This window comes from Rosa chinensis, chromosome 4 (genome assembly GCF_002994745.2).
Source record: "Rosa chinensis cultivar Old Blush chromosome 4, RchiOBHm-V2, whole genome shotgun sequence".
In the NCBI taxonomy this organism is placed as follows: domain Eukaryota; kingdom Viridiplantae; phylum Streptophyta; class Magnoliopsida; order Rosales; family Rosaceae; genus Rosa; species Rosa chinensis.
Genome location: NC_037091.1, coordinates 30,363,344 through 30,381,036, shown reverse-complemented (window position 1 = coordinate 30,381,036; position 17,693 = coordinate 30,363,344). Strand labels below are relative to the sequence as shown.

The window sequence follows — 17,693 nt, the reverse complement described above, 5'->3', positions numbered from 1 at the left end:
TTGGATGAGATTATTATAATAAATTATGAGTGGTAAAAAATTTAACTAATTTCACCAAACATATATACCAAGACTCCAAGAGAAAGAGGCATAGAAATATAAGAAAATATGAGCACATCAACATACATATATAGATATATATATATATATATATATATATATATATAATATATAATAGTTTACGGGCTTTTACGGGCAGGGCTTAGCGGGCTTTTACAGGCCGGGCCTAGCGGGCTTTTGGCGGGCTGGGCCGGATTTTTGCTGGCTTTTTGGCGGGCCTCTATCGGCCCACCGAGGCAGGCTTTTGCGGGCTTTTTGATAGGCCAGACCGGGCATTTAGCTCTCCGTGCAGGCGGGCCTCCATTGGCCCACTTGATCCGCGAGTTTTTTGATGAGGCCTACCCTATCTATGTAGATTTTTGGATTGAGTAGTAATTTTCCTGGCTAGGTTTACTTGTAATTGGGCCTTGTTTGGGCTCTTCTCCTTTGGTTTTTAATGAACGATTTCATTGCCGGGATCAAATTCTAATCGAAATCCAACATTTCACACGTTAACTTCACTCACACATTAGGTGCACACCGAATGTACTAACGGCACCCATTACTCAATCTTCCATTTGCTGGGATTCAATTATAGTTCAATCCCAGAAAATCACAGTATGTGCTTGGTTCGAAAATCACAACATCAGTCAATTCCCATATTTCCATTCTAACAACAATACCAAGCAGAGTTAATCTCAATTTCAAACACAAACCATAACCAAAACAAGCAGTACACCCAATTTTGCGAGGATTACCAAAAAGAACAGATCTTCGATCTGAGCTTTTGAATATACCTTCGACAATTAGAGCAGCTCAATCTAATTGCTAACAGAATTCGTTAGCAAGCATAAACTTGCAGCTACTGTGCTCGATGTACGTCGAGCAGAGCACATTCCAGTTCCTTACTTCTGTCCGAAGTGCAGCAAGGACCCAAAAGCATCACTTCTGCATTCTAGGACGAGAGCCAACGTCGACAACAAGCCCAGAAACTCCAGAATCGCCACCATGCACGGCAACTCCGACGGAGCCGTGAGTACCCAAAATCACAAATCATTGAAAATCGATCAATTTCAAAAATTAATTATACACAGATGTGGATCTCGACGAGAGGATTACGTTTCATACATCAGACAACCCAAACGGTGGCCGGAGTCGTCGGAAAAACCGGAAATCGCCGGAAAAGCTTCAAGCTTCGAATCTCTCTCCACGGTTCGTGCACGGACGATCCGTGCCCACAGGCGCATCAGCGTCATTGAGACGAAGCGAACACCGGTGGTCCGCTGCAGTGATATGGCCGGAAGGCCGAGTTCCGGCCGGATCTTATTATCGGGTCGCCGGTCTCTCTCGCAGGTCGAGAGTTCCTGCTTGTTCTGCAACGATCTTAATCGATGAACAGTGCGCAGGGATATTTATACCCAAACTCAATTTAATCCGAGGGCTAAGATTGAGCGGTGAGGATTTGAATGGCCCAGATCGATCCAAGTTAATTTCTTTTTTCTTTAAGCATTTTCCTTAATCCCAAAATTTCCAAAATGCGTAAACATTAGCTCGGATATCCGGAAAATTCTCCGAAAATCCTCACGACGTGTCCTTTATTACCAAACCCTTGAATCAAGAATTTCTCCTTGTGAAAAAGTCTGAAAAATATTTCCAAACACCATTAATAATTTATGAGATCGTAAATACACAATCATCGTACGACTTCAGTTCAGCTCGATAAATTTTCCGGGGCTCACATACTGATTTCTACGGTAATTGTGACAGCTGACACACATGCAAAAGCACCAAAATTTTCAAACTTAATCAAAATAAGAAAAATAATTACATCCATACGTGGAACTCAAAGACAATATCACTTTTCAAGATTTCATACCTCATTGCATCTCCGGCTATGACTGGAGTTGCTGGAAAATGCGGTGAAGAAAGGAATAGATTACCATCACTGGTCCTCTGCTAAATCGTGGCAGGATTGAGGAGTTGGAGTAAGGTCGCCACACGGTTCTCGGGTCAAGAAACCGGGTCTCGTGCTCGACGTTTATGGGCCTTTTGATCCGGCCTCGACTATTTATAGCTCAATTTTTAAATAAAACGGACAGTGTAGATTTAGCGATTAATAATTTAACAGCCCAGATCGCACCTCCAGAAATTATTTTATTTAAAATGAATATTCATAATTCCTAAAACTTAAGAAATTCATAATAAATAACTCGGGTGTTTGAAAAATTCCCCGAAAATTCAAACTAACTCGTAGCGTCGCGTATTTTCTTAAAGAGTCCTCATTTCTCAAATCGAAGATTTTGAGCTTTGAAAAATTTAGAATAATATTCCTGAGCACATTAATAACTACTCTGATTGTAAAATAATTTATGAAGAATTGCACCTTAGATCACTAAATATTTCTAGGGCTCACACTAGCCCCAACAAAGCATTACTCTCTCCTACTTACATATACTAATTTCATAATCAAATTAAACGCCAAATTATAATATAGAGTAAAAGGGATAGAGTTGGCTTAATGGTTTACCAGATGGACCCTAAGCTCACATCTTGGTGGTGATGGTGATACCCTCCGTTGAGTAAAAATTTCACACAGTGAGAGTAAATGTCACCCAACATAATTTAACTGAGGAGAGAGCTGACTTCAGTTTTGTTTTCGATGTGGGAGTGGTATGCCTCATTCTGATGCTACCAAACCTCTCAGAGAGGCTGACTTTGAGCGATGCGTGGCTTGTCATAGTGTGTTTTGGCCTGAGTGTTGACTCATGCGGAAGGTTGGCTTGCAGCGGTCCCGCGGTCACACTTGCTTAGTCATTACGACAATGGGAGGTGGACTCCAGTTGGTGCTGATTATGGCCGACAGTGTCATGTACGTATAGTTGGTCTACTGAGCACACAATAGCTAAACCTATTAAACATGCAATCAAGGTATAGAATGATATCCCATCAACAATACAGTTAGTGTCAGCATGTTTAACGCATTGAGCACAAATGGAAGTTTGATTGATTATAGAGTTGCATTGATCCTAGTATGGAACGCCTACCTAGCATGCTCTTTTAAATTTTTTTTGAAACGTCAACTCTTATCCAAAGCCTTTACTACTTATGAAATGAGAAAACAGGACAATTAGGTGAGTAGTGTCTAAGTCCTAGCTCCAATTACATGCTCATATCCTAAGTATGCATCCAAAAAACATAAACATATCAGTTTTCAATCAAGCAAAATCAAACAATCAATCTCACAATTTAAGTTCTTGAAACTTGATTAACATAACAATAGTTTATCACATAATTGGGGCTTCAAGTCTTGCAACAACAAAAGAGCACCAACCCCACATTGTTTTGAAATCAACAAATAAAAACATGTAAAGTTGTTCTACGTACAAGACGAGTAAAACCGTAAAATAGGAGGTGATGGCCACGGCTTCAATTTTTGGGATGCCTTGGACGCAATAACTCCTTCAAGGTGCAAGATCATATCAATAGATGTTGATGAAGGTGGATGGAGTGCACGGCTTTGCTCTTGAAAGATTGAGATTGCAAGACTTATGAACTAGGGATTTTTTGGGAGAGAGAGCTTTTGTAAGTGGTGTGTTGAATTGTTTTGTAGAGACCTCAATATATAGGGGACATCATGTCATACTTTCCTTCTCCAACTATGCTTGCAATTGCTTCCTTAGTTGCTTGAGGTTTACTTTGGTGTACAAAATTGGAATAAATTAATTAATTCCAAGTCATCGTAATCAAGCCGTAATCTTTTATGATTCTTCTAAGACTTTCCCTTGATGATTATCACGTCATAGACCTTCCAAAACTGCATGGTACTACTGCCTTAGAGATTTACAGCCAAGTTACCCTAGTTGGAATAGGATTTGATCTCTTCTCTTCAAGTTTCTTTCTTGGACTAGGACTGACTTGTTGCAGTCATGTTTCTGGATGGTTCTTGATTCGTCTATACTCTATGACATCATGTCTTCTAGAATGATCAATCACCTTGGAGAAAAACTTCCTAAAGTCACAGAAAAGATCTCACAAAATTCTTCCTGCAAAGCTACCGGATTCTGCCTTCAAGGGAACCTTTATTGAGCATGATTCCTGCTTCCTTGTTGACGTTTCTGACCAACTCTTGGGCTCATGTTGCATAACAACATCTTGTCTTCAAGTATTTTCAGCCCTTACTATAATAGTCCACTCGAAAGATTGCAAGAAAATCTCTCCAAAACTCAATCAAAGAAGCTCATTATGAACTTCCAGTTTTCAGCTTTGCAGCAACTGTTTTACTCAATAAATTCCATGGGTTTCTCATGTGATTTTTGGATAAAGGAATGATCATACCTCGTCCTTTACATCTGTATTTCATGTTTGCTAACTTTATTTCTCCATTAAAGCTCCCTTTTTCTCTTAGATTGCTTCACAAAGTAACTAAGAAAATAACAAAGTTAAAACAGACTTCGTAAGGGAATAGCCAAATAAAATATAAAGGATCGAACATTCTAAGCATCGTATTTTATGATCCTATCAAAATTGTTAGTTGAAATCCCTGAGTTTGGAATTTAGTAGCTATTTGTTTTCTGGTTTAGCTTAACTAATTAAGCTCGCGGTTCTTCAAAGAAGTTACAAGTGAATAGAGCCTTAGAGAGTATGAAGGCAACAACTAGACATCTTCAACAACTCCCAATTCCAAAGAAGATAGAATATCAGCAATCAAAGAACTTTCATGCTCTTCAGCCCCAAGGTGACCTGCTCCAAGTAGTAGGCATAGTGACTACTTTACCCCACTTCAAGTTGCAGACGAAGTGGATGAAATGTGTCGATTGTGAGAGAAAATGAATCTCAATGTTTAGAACTGATATCATAGTAACTTAGGGGTGGGTACGGATCAGGCCGGCTAGGTTTTGGGCCCAAACAGAGTCCGACCCTAACTTAACGGTTGGACCAAAATCTGGACCGAGAACCAAAAAAGGTTGGGCTGGGCCGAAAACTTAGGGTTACCGAATTTTCAGTTCGTCTCGGTTCGGGGTCGGTTTTAGATGAGCTTTTTTTTTTTTTTTTTTCCAATTTGAATGGCTGTTTTCTTTGACAACTAAAAGTTTTTATGGGCTTTACTCTCATGTTTTTAATTCATATTCTTAACCAATTGATCCATTTATTATCTAGCAACCAAAGCAGTAGGTCTGATGAACAATAAAACCCATTTTCTGGGCTTCAAGTTCTAGATCAAAGCTTCTTCATGTAAACTTTTTTTTCTTTTTTTTTTTTGCGGGTATGAACTTAAACAAGAACAAACATACTAATCTCAACAAACAATCCAAAATCAAACTCGGACGCTAACTAATTAAGATTGTGGTTCTTCAAAGAAGTCACAAGTGAATAGATGGCAACAACTGGACATCTTCAACAACTCCCAATTCCAAAGAAGATAGAATATCAGCAACCGAAGAACTTTCATACTCTTCAGCCACAAAGCGACCTGCTCCAAGTAGTAGGCATAATGACTACGTTACCCTACTTCAACTTGTAGACAAAGTGGATGAAATTTGTCGATTGTGAGAGAAAATTAATCTCAATGTTTATAACTGATATCATAGTACTACGAAAAATAGTTTTGTTGCTTTATTAACTTGTCTATGTATTGCGTTATGTTTACATACTCCTCTCTTTTACCATGTTATACAATTTCATATAAGGAATAATTGAATAATTCACATTTTCTAGTAGAATTCTATTTTATTTTAATACTTTGTTTACCTTATTATTATTGTTAATATTTTTTAATGGAACAAAAATGAATTACAAAATAATAACTTCCAAGAAGGGTTAGGGAACATTGCATTAAGCAGGAATGTTAGAGTTGATACCCTGCCTAACTAATCTGACTCTAGTTAATTTTAGAGTTAAAATTGTGCCTAATAAATCGATAATCAATCCTTGTTAATGTTAGAGTTAATATTTTGCCCAACTCCATTGACTTGATATGAATCATAATATAGTTTCCACCTAATGAGATTCTGGTGTGGTTATTTCCACGACTCCAACTTATTAAGATTTCAACAGAAAAACTATATTGCAATATTTAAAAGAAGAAAGGAAATTAAATCTACGCTCTGAATATTATCCTATACATTCAATAGAGGCCCAATAAAGAAAAAAAATATTTTTTCATCAATTTTATTCACACATGCTTATTTTCTAAATAGAGGCCCAATAAAATTTCTTGTTCCATTTTCTCTGTGAAAGTTCATCTTTCTCCCCTACTCATGGAAAAAAAAAAACATATGAAATCATGTATATTCAATTTTTAACAAGAACCATATTTGCCGACATAAATTTTAATCTTACATATATTTCCAATCTATTGGTAGATTATAGCTCAGTTAGCTAGCTTTGGCTAAAATTGGAAGAAAAATGATATTACCAAGCATGCATAAATTCAATACATTAATCTTTTCATCAAGAAAGCATAAACTGGGAAGAAAATGATGAAAAAGAAAATGCTATGCCCGATCCTCTCCGCTGCAAATCAAAGTGGGATCTCCACCTTCCTAGATAGATGAAGACTCACTCATACCCATATATTGTATGCGTCCATATAGATGAATTTGTTTCTCCAATACTGTGATCGATGCTGCATGGTTAGAGGAAATTCTACACCTAATGATGATCATTGTCGTCCTATCGTCTATGGCAGTCCATAGCTTTTATTTTTTGTTTTCGTTTTGAGTTTATCATTGTTACGAGGGTAAAAACATATTTAAATTTTTTTTAAAAGAACGGGTGTGTATTATTTGTGTGTATATCATTACTCCTTTTTTTTGTCACTTAATAGTTAAGAATACACAATAATTAACCTCAAATTTAAACACAAAATAAATTAATCAATTATACACAAAACAGGTACACATCACACTTACTTCATGAAAAAGGCACAATATTAATGAGCAAAATAGCATATAGTGACGACGCCCATAATTTTTAATGGTCATAAAATGCATACAGAAGATGAGAGAAGCTGACTTCCATTACCTCATCATCTGTCTTTATATAGATGAATTTTTTTATTAAGAAACTCATATACGTTTGGAGCAAAATGTGTTCAGAAATGGTGATCGAAGTAATCAGTAAGGAAACAGTTACACCATCATCTTCTTCTCTTCACCACCTTAGAACTTCCAACCTCTCTGTTTTTGATCATCTTGTACCAGACTTTTATATCCCCATACTTTTCTTCTATCCCAACAATAGTATTACTGATCATAAGATCAATATAGTTGATCATCACCACTCTATGATTATCGAAAGATCTAAGCTTCTGAAAACTTCATTATCTAAAACCCTCAGCCGCTTTTATCCCTTTGCAGGAAGAATATTTAGTCACAACAACATTCTTTCAATCTGTTGCAATGACAATGGGGCTGCATTTATTGAAACTCGTGTCAATTGTCCCATATCAAAGGTTATGGAAAAGCACAATTCTGGGATACTAAGTCAATTACTTCCCAATGACCCACAATCAACATTTGAAAGCACAGGTTATCTCCTATTAGTCCAAGCCAACTTCTTTGAATGTGGTGGACTTGCAATTGGGATTACCATTTCACACAAGATCGCGGACGGGTTTACACTCGGAACATTCATCCGTAGCTGGGCAGCAATGTGCCTTAGCTCTAATGGAATGGCTCTTCCAGCTACAGAATTTTGTGTTCCAGCATCTCTTTACCCACAACAAGATTTATTCATCAACTCATTGTCAACTTCCAGGGAACATGTTAATAGTGAAGCTTGTGTCAATAAGAGATTTGTGTTTGATGCCTCAAATATTGTACGTCTCAAGTCTAAAGCCACCAGTGCCACCGTTCCAAATCCAACTCGTGTTGAAGTAGTGACAACACTTCTTTGGAAATGTGCAATGGAAGCATCAAGATCAAACTTGAGTTTTACAAGGCCAGCTATGCTGTTTCTAGCAGCAAACATGCGGAAAGTATTGAAGCATCCCACTTTAATGGGAAATCTTGTAGGATGTGTCTTTGCAGCAAAGACACAAGAAGGTGATGCAACTCTTCAAAGCTTAGTTGCTATACTCAGGAAAAGCATTGAGGAATTTAAAGTGAAATATGGTGAAGGAGTTAGCAGGGATGCTATTTGCCAACATTTTAAAGAGCATGGAGATTTAATGGATAATAATGATATAAATAACTATTTCTGTAGCAGTTGGTGTAAGTTTGGCTTTTATGAAGCCAATTTTGGATGGGGAAAGCCATCTTGGGTCACTTTTCCAGGTATGAAAATCAAGAATACAATTGTGTTGATTGATACAAAAGACGGTGAAGGCATGGAAGCGTTCTTGAGTTTAAAAGAAGAGGACATGGCTGTAATTGAAACCAATAAGGAGCTGCTTGCATATGCTTCTCTCAATCCCACTGTTATTTGATATGTGATCCTAACCCCTAAGACAAAAAAAAAAAAAAATAAATAAAGCCTCATCTTTTGTGAGGATGAATGCTTAGTGGAGTTTCTTGTGCCTGGAAACATGTCATATGAGGAGGTAGATGGTTATTACAAGTAAATTGTTTAGTTTTCATGTCCTTTTCACATCAGTCTCCATTTTAAGTTTGCTTTTTGATTCATTCGTCTGAGTTATAATTTTATTTAGATTTAAAGTTTACTAATCTGGTTACATAAATGTCTTGTTCATTTAGTAACTTTTAAACTATTACATCCTGAACCAAAATTTTACATGCGTAATTGTTATTAAATGAGGAATGACAATTTCGGTTACGTTTTAATTGTTTTCGGTACTTTTAGTGGCCCTAAAAGTTGACTTATTGTTCGGGTTAAAATTTGAGAAAATTTTCTTCATAAAAGTCGTAGAGGACATTAAACCGAGCGTGTGCATATGTGGTACTTAAAAATTGGAGTTCGTATGCGAAAGTTACAAGCTAAATACTAAAGTTACTGTTAGGAATAAATGGTAGAAATTTGAAAAATTTACTGTGGTAGGTCAGAACCTACCCCGGGGTAACTCTCTCTCTTTCTCTCTCCTCCCTCCCGGGCTCCCTCTCTCTCTCTATTCGATGATCATTGTTCAACGGCGTTTCAACGGCGTTTCTTCGCCGTCAGGTTCAACGGCGTTTCTTCGCCGTCCGGCTACCTGACGGCTTGCCACCGGGTTTATTAGACTCGCCTTCTCCTCCTCAACACACTAGCAGTGGTTGCTCACGGCGATTGGGCTGGAAAAGGAGAACCAAGGCCGTAAACTTTACTGTAGCAGAAAGAGGTCGACGCCTTTTTCTCCCAAATCCGGCCACCTCCAGCGACAAAACTAGGCTTCTTAGAAGCGCCTTGAGCCATCCTCCAAGCTCTCCAAGCCTTTTGCAGCGAATTGAAGTGTAGAGCAAGAAATCATGGTTGGAAGATTTCACTGTGCAAATAGGGTCCTTTCAGGTTTGCTTGGTTTCCGGCTAGTTCAAGGTATTTTCTGAATTTGTTAGAGTTAAGAAAGATGTTTGGATTGTTGAGAGGAAGCTGCTGGTAAAATTTGGTGGTCGAGGTTGTGCTCCACGGGCCGCCACTGTAGGTGGCTCATGGAGGCGCGTACGTAGGGCAGGATTCCGGCTTCTGTTTTTAGCTAGTTAAATTCTATACTTGATTTAGAACTTGTATATGTGACTTTGGTGAAGGTTGGAGAAGTTTTGAATCATTTATGAATTTCCAAAAAATATAGAATTTCGGTTATCGAATTACGAGAATCCGACCATCGGATTTCTCCCGAATTTGTCTAGAAATTGTAAATCGATTCATCGATATTATTAGTGAAGTTTGGATTAAATCCAAGTAGGAGTGAAGGATTTATCCACAATTTTATGTGTAGAGTTTTTATAATTTTAATGTAATTTCCAATTTTTCTGAAAATAGTTTAGTTGTTTACGAATATTATTTTTGTACTGGACTTGAGGAGCCTCCATTGGAGGAAATTACTGACTGCCAAGCCCTTGATTTTTTAACACAGAAAAAATCGATATATAATCTCATAATTATACATGCGTGATCGTTCAGTCATCAATACAAAATACCTGGAAACTTTTTCCCTTTAAACCAAGTACATACTGATGCCCTAAACCCTCAAAGTTAATATACACTCGCTTCACAGAGTTATACATTACATGAGCTTACAAATTAAATTGTCAACAACAAAATAAAACGTAAATGCTTCTCAGAGCTAACTACACAACAGAAGTCCTTATCAACGGTAAAGTCACAAAAATGGCTTCATACACTATGCCAAAAAAGCCTTCAAATGACAGATCTGATCTGTCATCTGATGAAGTAAAAATCTGTTGTCTAGGTGGCTGCCGTCTCTAAGCCACTCAGACGAAAGATCAGATCTGTCGTCTAATGAAGTAAAAATCTGTTGTCTAGGTGACTGCCGTCTCTAAGCCACTCAGACGATAGATATTCTTCATCGTTGATAATGCACTCAGACGACAGATTAAGTTTAAGGTACTGTCGTCTGAAGTACCTAATATTGAAGAATCGGGGTCTATCTGTCGTCTGAAACACCATACCACTACATATTAATGTTGTTGGAAATTCACTTCATCAACGGATTCAAAAAATAAATGTCAATGTAGTTAATGTAAGATGACAGAGTTTTTGTTGTTATTGTCGTTTGATTGAACCAATATTAAGCTTAGTTGATGCTTCTATACGTCGTCTGATTTAAAGAACAATGATAGTTATATGTCGACTGATTTCGTATGCAACAACATTTATACCGTGAGTTATGTTGTTTGAGATTTGTTTCGACTACAAATAATTGTGATTCTTGTGGTTAGATTTGATTTCCAACTACAGTTTTAGTTTTTTTATGTTGTTTGAATGTCACTTGGACTATATGATAGGAGCATTTTAATGCGACGTTTTAACTGTTATTTCCTCATATTTACTTAGTTATTTCCTTTAATAAATCCTTCTTGGTTAGGAAAGTTTCTATTTTTAGGAATTTTAATAAATGTTTCTATTTTTAGGTCTCATGGAGGGAATGGAGCTGAAATGAAGAAATGGAGTTTTCCTGGTCCAACTAGGAATCCCAGTCAACGCAGGAATCCTGATGAGGCTAGGAAACCTGAAGGCATTAGGAGACCACATGGCTTGAAGATGACGTGGGAGATATTATGGGAGATTAAATCTGATTTTTGCATGGGAAATGATGGAGATAATGTGAAAAATCAAGGAGATTACATTGAGAATATCAAGGGAGAGTTTCAAGAGATTGTGCAACAAGAAAAGACTCAAAACAAGTCCAAATTCATTCCTTAATTCCCTCAAGATATGTTGGCTGAAATTAGAGAATAAAATCTGCAATTTTAATGTGAAAATCAAGAGAAAATCAAGGGGAGGATGTTAAGGATAAAGCCATGGAGATATTTAAGGGAGAAAAGGTCCAAAATGAGTCCAGATACATTGTCTAGGTTCATGCCTAGATATTTGGCCGAAAATTGTGAATAAAATCAAATTAAATCATGGGAAATTTGGCAACAATATTTTAGGGATTGATTTTGGAGCTTTTTGATTGGTTGGATGACACAACAGAGCTGACGTGGTGCTACGTGATTGGTTGGAGCTGTGTGGTGCAACTAGAAAATTCCTTGGAAATTAAATTCATGAAGCCTTGCCTTCCCCTATATATACCCTCCTCTCTAGACACAACAACCACACCATCACACCATCACACAACAACCACCACAACACACAATAACCACAACAATTGCACCATCACACTAGAACACACCTCTCTCCATTAGAAAATAAATATTAGAAAAATTCTCTCAATTCTCTAGTCTTCAGAAGCTCTGCGTCTCAACCAAGGAGGAGAAGAAGTCATGCAATACATCAAGATCCTATCCGCCATCCACCCTTGGGTCATCCCTAGAAGGTTACTTGCTTTCAAGGATCTTTGAGTTCTTCGTCTCAAGGCCATGTCATCCATCTTTCACGGTGTATTTCATACTTTCTTTTGTTTTCCTTTGTTTGATTTTGAAGAGTTATGAATTTTAGTTAACATGACGTTAAGGGCAAACTTTAAAGCCCGTTTATATGTTTTGAAATAAAGTTGTGATTTATTTATGTTGATTTATATGTTGCTTATGTGAGATTGCTTGATTGATTTTGTTTTACAGAAAACTTTTATATGTATGTGTTCTTTGGTGGCCAACTTAGGATATATGCATGTAATTGGAGTTAATTTAAGTAGTGAAGGCTTTGGACAAAAATTGAAATCAATTAAGGAGGATTGCAAATAGGTGAACTTTTTCATAACTAGGTTGTGCACTTTGGTTGACATCCTTTCTTTGTTCTTAATGCGTTGAATGTGTTCTTGATTAGCTAGCTTTCTAGACTATGATTGCATGTTCAATAGGATTGATTTAGGTGCTTTCACTTAGATTAATTATTCAAGGAAAGTAAAAAATGGGAAATCGTTTGCTTTCTAACGTTTCACATGGTCAACTTCTTTCTCATGACATAGATAATCAACTATAGGAATTGTGATTAGATTTGATTCATATGATTGTGGATTTGATCTTTGTTCCTTGCGTTCCACCCTTGTATATATGTTTTTACATTTTCTTTATTTTATTTATTTTAACTTTTGATTTTATAATTCTTAAACCCCCTTTTATTTCATTATTTGTATATATTCTTTTTGTAAATTAATTTATACTTTTATTAATTCTTAATTTGTTTTTACAATGACAGGTGTACCCTCAACCCCGGCTTGAACGATCCCTACTTACTATATACTAACGATGACATTTTGCAGGGTTAAATTATACGCTTACTTTTAGCATGTCATTATAGTCTTACTCAAATTTCTGTTGTCTGAAGTAGTATTCAATCTCATTTTTCTGTTGTTTGTTTGGACTTTCAATCATTGTTTTAGTTATGTTCTGTTGTTTGAGTGTTAATAGAAATACAGGAGCCATTTAATTATGTTGTTTGAGAGTGATTAGAAGTATACTTTTATGTTGTTTGAAGTAGTTTGAAACAATAGATTACCCACCTAATTATGTTGTCTGGGAGTTGTTTGACCTCTACTTTTATGTTGTTTGAAGTAGGTAGAAACAACATATCAACTACCTACTTCTGTTGTCTGAGAGCTCTTTGAACTATATTTTTATGTTGTTTGAACTTGGTAGAAACAACAGATGATCATTTGTTTATGTTGTTTCTATTTTCTTGATACAACATAAATTGTGAAACCTGCATATATCTGTTGCCCTTCAACCATTTCAACATCCTTCATTTACAATCATCAAAACCATAAAATTGGACTAAATTAATCAGCATTCAAAATGATGCCTATGTTTCATTGCATCAACATCATCCAAAATACAATCCATAGTTCCAACTCTAAACCTAGCCAACAGTTACATGATGATCGAGAGCGAGAACCCAAAAACCATCTTATCTCGATCATTTATCTAATATTGCACTAAGTCAAAAACCTATAAGGTAAAGAAAAAGTAGCTAGGCAAAGCAACTGCATGCATAATTTAGGTTCATCAACAGTTTCCATCAGTTATATATAAATACACAAAAGCAGTTCCTAGTGCTACTCATCTACCTTAAATAGAACCAAAGTTAGAACTTCTGTGACATGATTTGCCCATTCAGCTCGAACCCCATCAATATCCTTTTGTGTGTAAGCAAGATTTGATTTCCTTTCCCACTGAAACAAGCAAATGCAGCAAGTTATTATGATGCAATCAGATTTCATATTATAGGCATATTTCAGATTTGGACATAATAAGATTCATTAAATTTGAACCAAGAACATTCAAAAAATTAAATCTGTGACATTGTCATACAGTGCACCAGCCTATACAGGATATGATTGACACTAACAAGAAATTGATAACAAAGTCAGAAAAAGTCGAAAAGGTATAAACTGACAAGTCCTAGAAATGGTTGAGGACACTGAACAAGTGAAGACTTGATCTAAAGCACACTTGAGGATTTCAGTATATGAACGAGATTATATATCACCGAATAAACTTAATATATGGTAACGGCTTTCTATTAGCAATAAGAAGAGCATGCCAGTCCCTATTTACAGAGGGTAACCATTATGATTAGTGAAGTTTCTTGAGTTCGCAGGAGTCGAACCTACTAGTGTGTATCAAGCAAAAACTCAACAAAAACACATAACCCAACACCCCCCAACCCCAACACCATTTCCCCACCCCCACCCCCCCCCCCCCCCCCCCGGGCTGTACATGTCCAGAAATTGTGAAGAGAAGTAATGATGAATTAACAACCAGGCTCTGATATATCATGCTAAATTTCCCTTTGATTCTTAAAACTTAAGCTGTCAAGAGGCAACAGCAACAATGCAAATCAACAACTACACAACATAAATTTAACCTATCACTGCTCCAAGATCCTAACCAACAATGTGCCAACTGCATGAAGGGTGAGACTTTTAAACACATATACAAAGTCGGGCAAGAGGTTCTACTTAACAACAGCTTTATCACCATCATTCCTTGAATATTTTCTTATAACTTTTAGTTTTGATCCTACAGAGTAAGTAATAGATTGTTTACATCTGAATATTTCAATTTGAGTAATCAAATGCACTATCACAGGTGTGCTTAACAAACAAGTAGTTACAGTACATTTTAATGTAAATTAGTTTATATCTTACATTATAGTTTGGTCTCCGAGCAGCAACAACAGGAGAACTCTCTGTTAAACCATATCCATTCTGCACTTTTACGCCTATTGCCTGTAAATGTACAATACTTATATGACAGGAGCAAATTATCCAGACTACTATGCCCAGAAAATAAGTGGGAGAGTTCAACCTCAAAAAATTTATCAATATATCAATACGTGCTACCAAAACTACCTCCTCCACTGATGCCAGCCTACAGGAAGTGAAGGAAAGTTCTGCTTAGTCCCCTACCTTCATCATAATCAATACCATATGAATGAAATATAACAATCAAGAAAATTAACAAGAGAATAAGTTATCTGTTGTAAACATGGAAACTTCTGCAAATGAGGAAACAAAATGGAGCCAAAGAGAAATTTCTACCACTTTTTTGGAAACTAGGATTGATTGAAATCTGCTTCTTCAAAATATTTCTACCAGTATTTGATTGGCCACGATCTGTGAAAATGAACCAACAAATTTAGAAAAGCGAGTCTTAATAGTTGAAAGTACAATAAATAACTTAAAACTAATAGCACCATACAGATTGCATTATTCAACAAAAACAAGCCACAAGATACATACTATTTCAAAGTCAATTCCTATAAAAAGAAGATGACACAAAGAACTGAAATAACCTGACTTGTCAGTCCAAAAAGTAAGAGAAATAACCTTTGATATTCCAATAGCAGAGTGAATTTTACTATAGACTAGTTTTGTTCCCAACACATGCAAAGGCCACAATATTGCAGCAACAATCCTTGCCCCCATCCAATCAACTAGTGAAGCACAACATGAAGGCTGCTTCTGGTTCCTTGTCAAATATGTCCCCTGTGAACCACATTGAAATCATCCAATGCAATAAGTTTGGGTGGGAAGTCAGCTGTTTCTTGTGAAATAGACAAAATAGTTTGGCAAGAGGATACAAAGTATGCAAGCATTAACCGAGTGAATATCATAAAAAAGCACAAGACTCAAACTGAGAATTGTTCAATGCAGCACGAGCACATATCCAGATATTTTTATGGTTTTAATTTTATGTGCTTAACATTAGTCGTGAGAATAGAAAATAGCTCGATTTAAACAACACAAAAATGCACATAACCAAAAAAAAAAAGAGGGAAAACTATGAAGCATTAGGCATATTAGAGTTAATTAAGAAAAGAAAAGAATTGCAGCAAGAAACGCTGAATTCATTCATGCCCATTATTGAATAAACAATCATCAATTACAGGTTATTCAACAATTCATCAACCCATCAATCCAAGCACTGTTCTAAAATCAAACCAGCAATTTTTAGTATCTAATTATCCAACAATCATCAATTCATCAATCTATGAATCCAACAATCATCAACTCATTAATCCATGAATCATCAACTTATTAATTCATCATAACTTCATAAGGCAGTAGATAAAACAGAGATCGGAGCAGTGGAGAGAGAAACGGTGACTGTTGACCATTGAGGAGAGATTGAGAGAGAGATGAAGTAAGAGATGTGCTCTGGAGATACAGCGACTAGCCGACAATGGCTCGGGAGTTGTGGGTTTCGAGAGCAGACAACGTTGTGTTTAGAGTTCTGGGTTTTATTCGGAAGTGAGGAAGACGAGCACCCAGAGCCTTAGATTCTGAATAACCATAAACTGTCCCAAATCGAAATGAACCATAAACCATCCCCAAAACCATAAACCAGAATAAAACCCAATTCTATTTCAATCACCCCATCTCTATATCGTTATCCCAAATCTAATTTCAAAGGAAACTCCCAATTCGATATCCCAAAGAAACCCCAAAACCCCAAATCGATATCCCAAGGAAGCGCTAAAACCCAACACAAATCAAGGTCGAAACCCTAAGACAAAGAATAAGGCTTACCGTGAAATCGAAGAACTCCACCAACAGTGTCCTCTTGACCTAGATCGGGGAGAGGTTGATGAAACACTTATGTGTAGAAAACCTAGATCAGGGAGAGAATAACCATAATTGGGAAAGGGAAAGAATGTCTCTGGGGGGGGGGGGGGAGCTGTAGTTGCTCGTGGTCTAGCTCAGGGAGAGGGAAAGAAGGTTTCTGTTTTTTACTAAGTGTTGAGAAAACTCGAGGTATAGGCATCTGCTAGTTCACATTAAGTTTTATTTCAGCCAAAAACCTTTTTTTGTCTAGATAAGGGTAAATAATTTTTCCATTTACTCAGACAACAGAAATGGGGAGCTGTAGTTGCTCGTGGTCTAGCTCAGGGAGAGGGAAAGAAGGTTTCTGTCTTTTTAACTAAGTGTTGAGAAAGCTCGAGGTATAGGCATCTGCTAGTTCACATTAAGTTTGGGGGGGGGGGGGGGGGGGGGGGGAAGAACCAAAATGGGGAGCTTTAGTTGCTCGTGGTCTAGCTCAGGGAGAGGGAAAGAAGGTTTCTGTTTTTTTTACTAAGTGTTGAGAAAACTCGATGTATAGGCATCTGCTAGTTCACATTAAGTTTTAGTTCAGCCAAAAACCTTTTTTTTGTCCAGATAAGGGTAAATAATTTTTCCATTTACTCAGACAACAGAATATGTTGTCTGAATTTTCTAAATTATAACAAACTTGAAAAAGTTGAATTGGTGTTGATTTTGATACCATTTAGACGACATAAATAGTTAAAACTGTTGTCTGAAGATGTTCAAAAAAATCAGACAACAGAAAAAACGTCTTCTGTCGTCTAAGGCGTATGGTATGAAGCATTTTTTGACATAGTGCTACCGTAAAGCTGCAAATGCGCTACCTCAGCTTCAGCCACGATTATCTTGACCTGCAGGATTAACCCCTGCACCGTTTGAATGGTGCACCGGGTTGTCACACAACAAACCCGGTAAGCTTGTGAAAGCTCGTATGAGTAACTCAAAACAAAACACCACACAACTCACGCCAAAAATAAGGAAAACCATTCAACTCGAGAATAAGCAAAACATA

The 17,693-nt window shown here is 36.8% G+C and overlaps 1 protein-coding gene and 1 long non-coding RNA gene across 2 annotated transcripts; one reads left to right on the top strand and one right to left on the bottom strand.

Moving 5' to 3' along the window:
* Nucleotides 1-7,138: 7,138 nt before the first annotated feature.
* Nucleotides 7,139-8,467, top strand: LOC112199097 (BAHD acyltransferase At5g47980). Its single transcript, XM_024340153.1, has one exon. The coding sequence runs from the start codon at nucleotides 7,139-7,141 to the stop codon at nucleotides 8,465-8,467; it is 1,329 nt and encodes a 442-aa protein (XP_024195921.1).
* A 6,281-nt stretch (nucleotides 8,468-14,748) lies between these two features.
* Nucleotides 14,749-15,662, bottom strand: LOC112196936. The gene is made up of 3 exons (XR_002935483.2): nucleotides 15,425-15,662; nucleotides 14,948-14,966; nucleotides 14,749-14,824 (listed from the first exon to the last, which is right to left on the bottom strand). It is a non-coding gene; the product is annotated as an uncharacterized LOC112196936 (long non-coding RNA).
* Between the last annotated feature and the right edge of the window lie 2,031 nt (nucleotides 15,663-17,693).

Excerpts from the sequence above, each read along its gene's own strand:
- LOC112199097 (XM_024340153.1), top strand. The coding sequence starts at position 7,139 with ATGGTGATCGAAGTAATCAGTAAGGAAACAGTTACACCATCATCTTCT.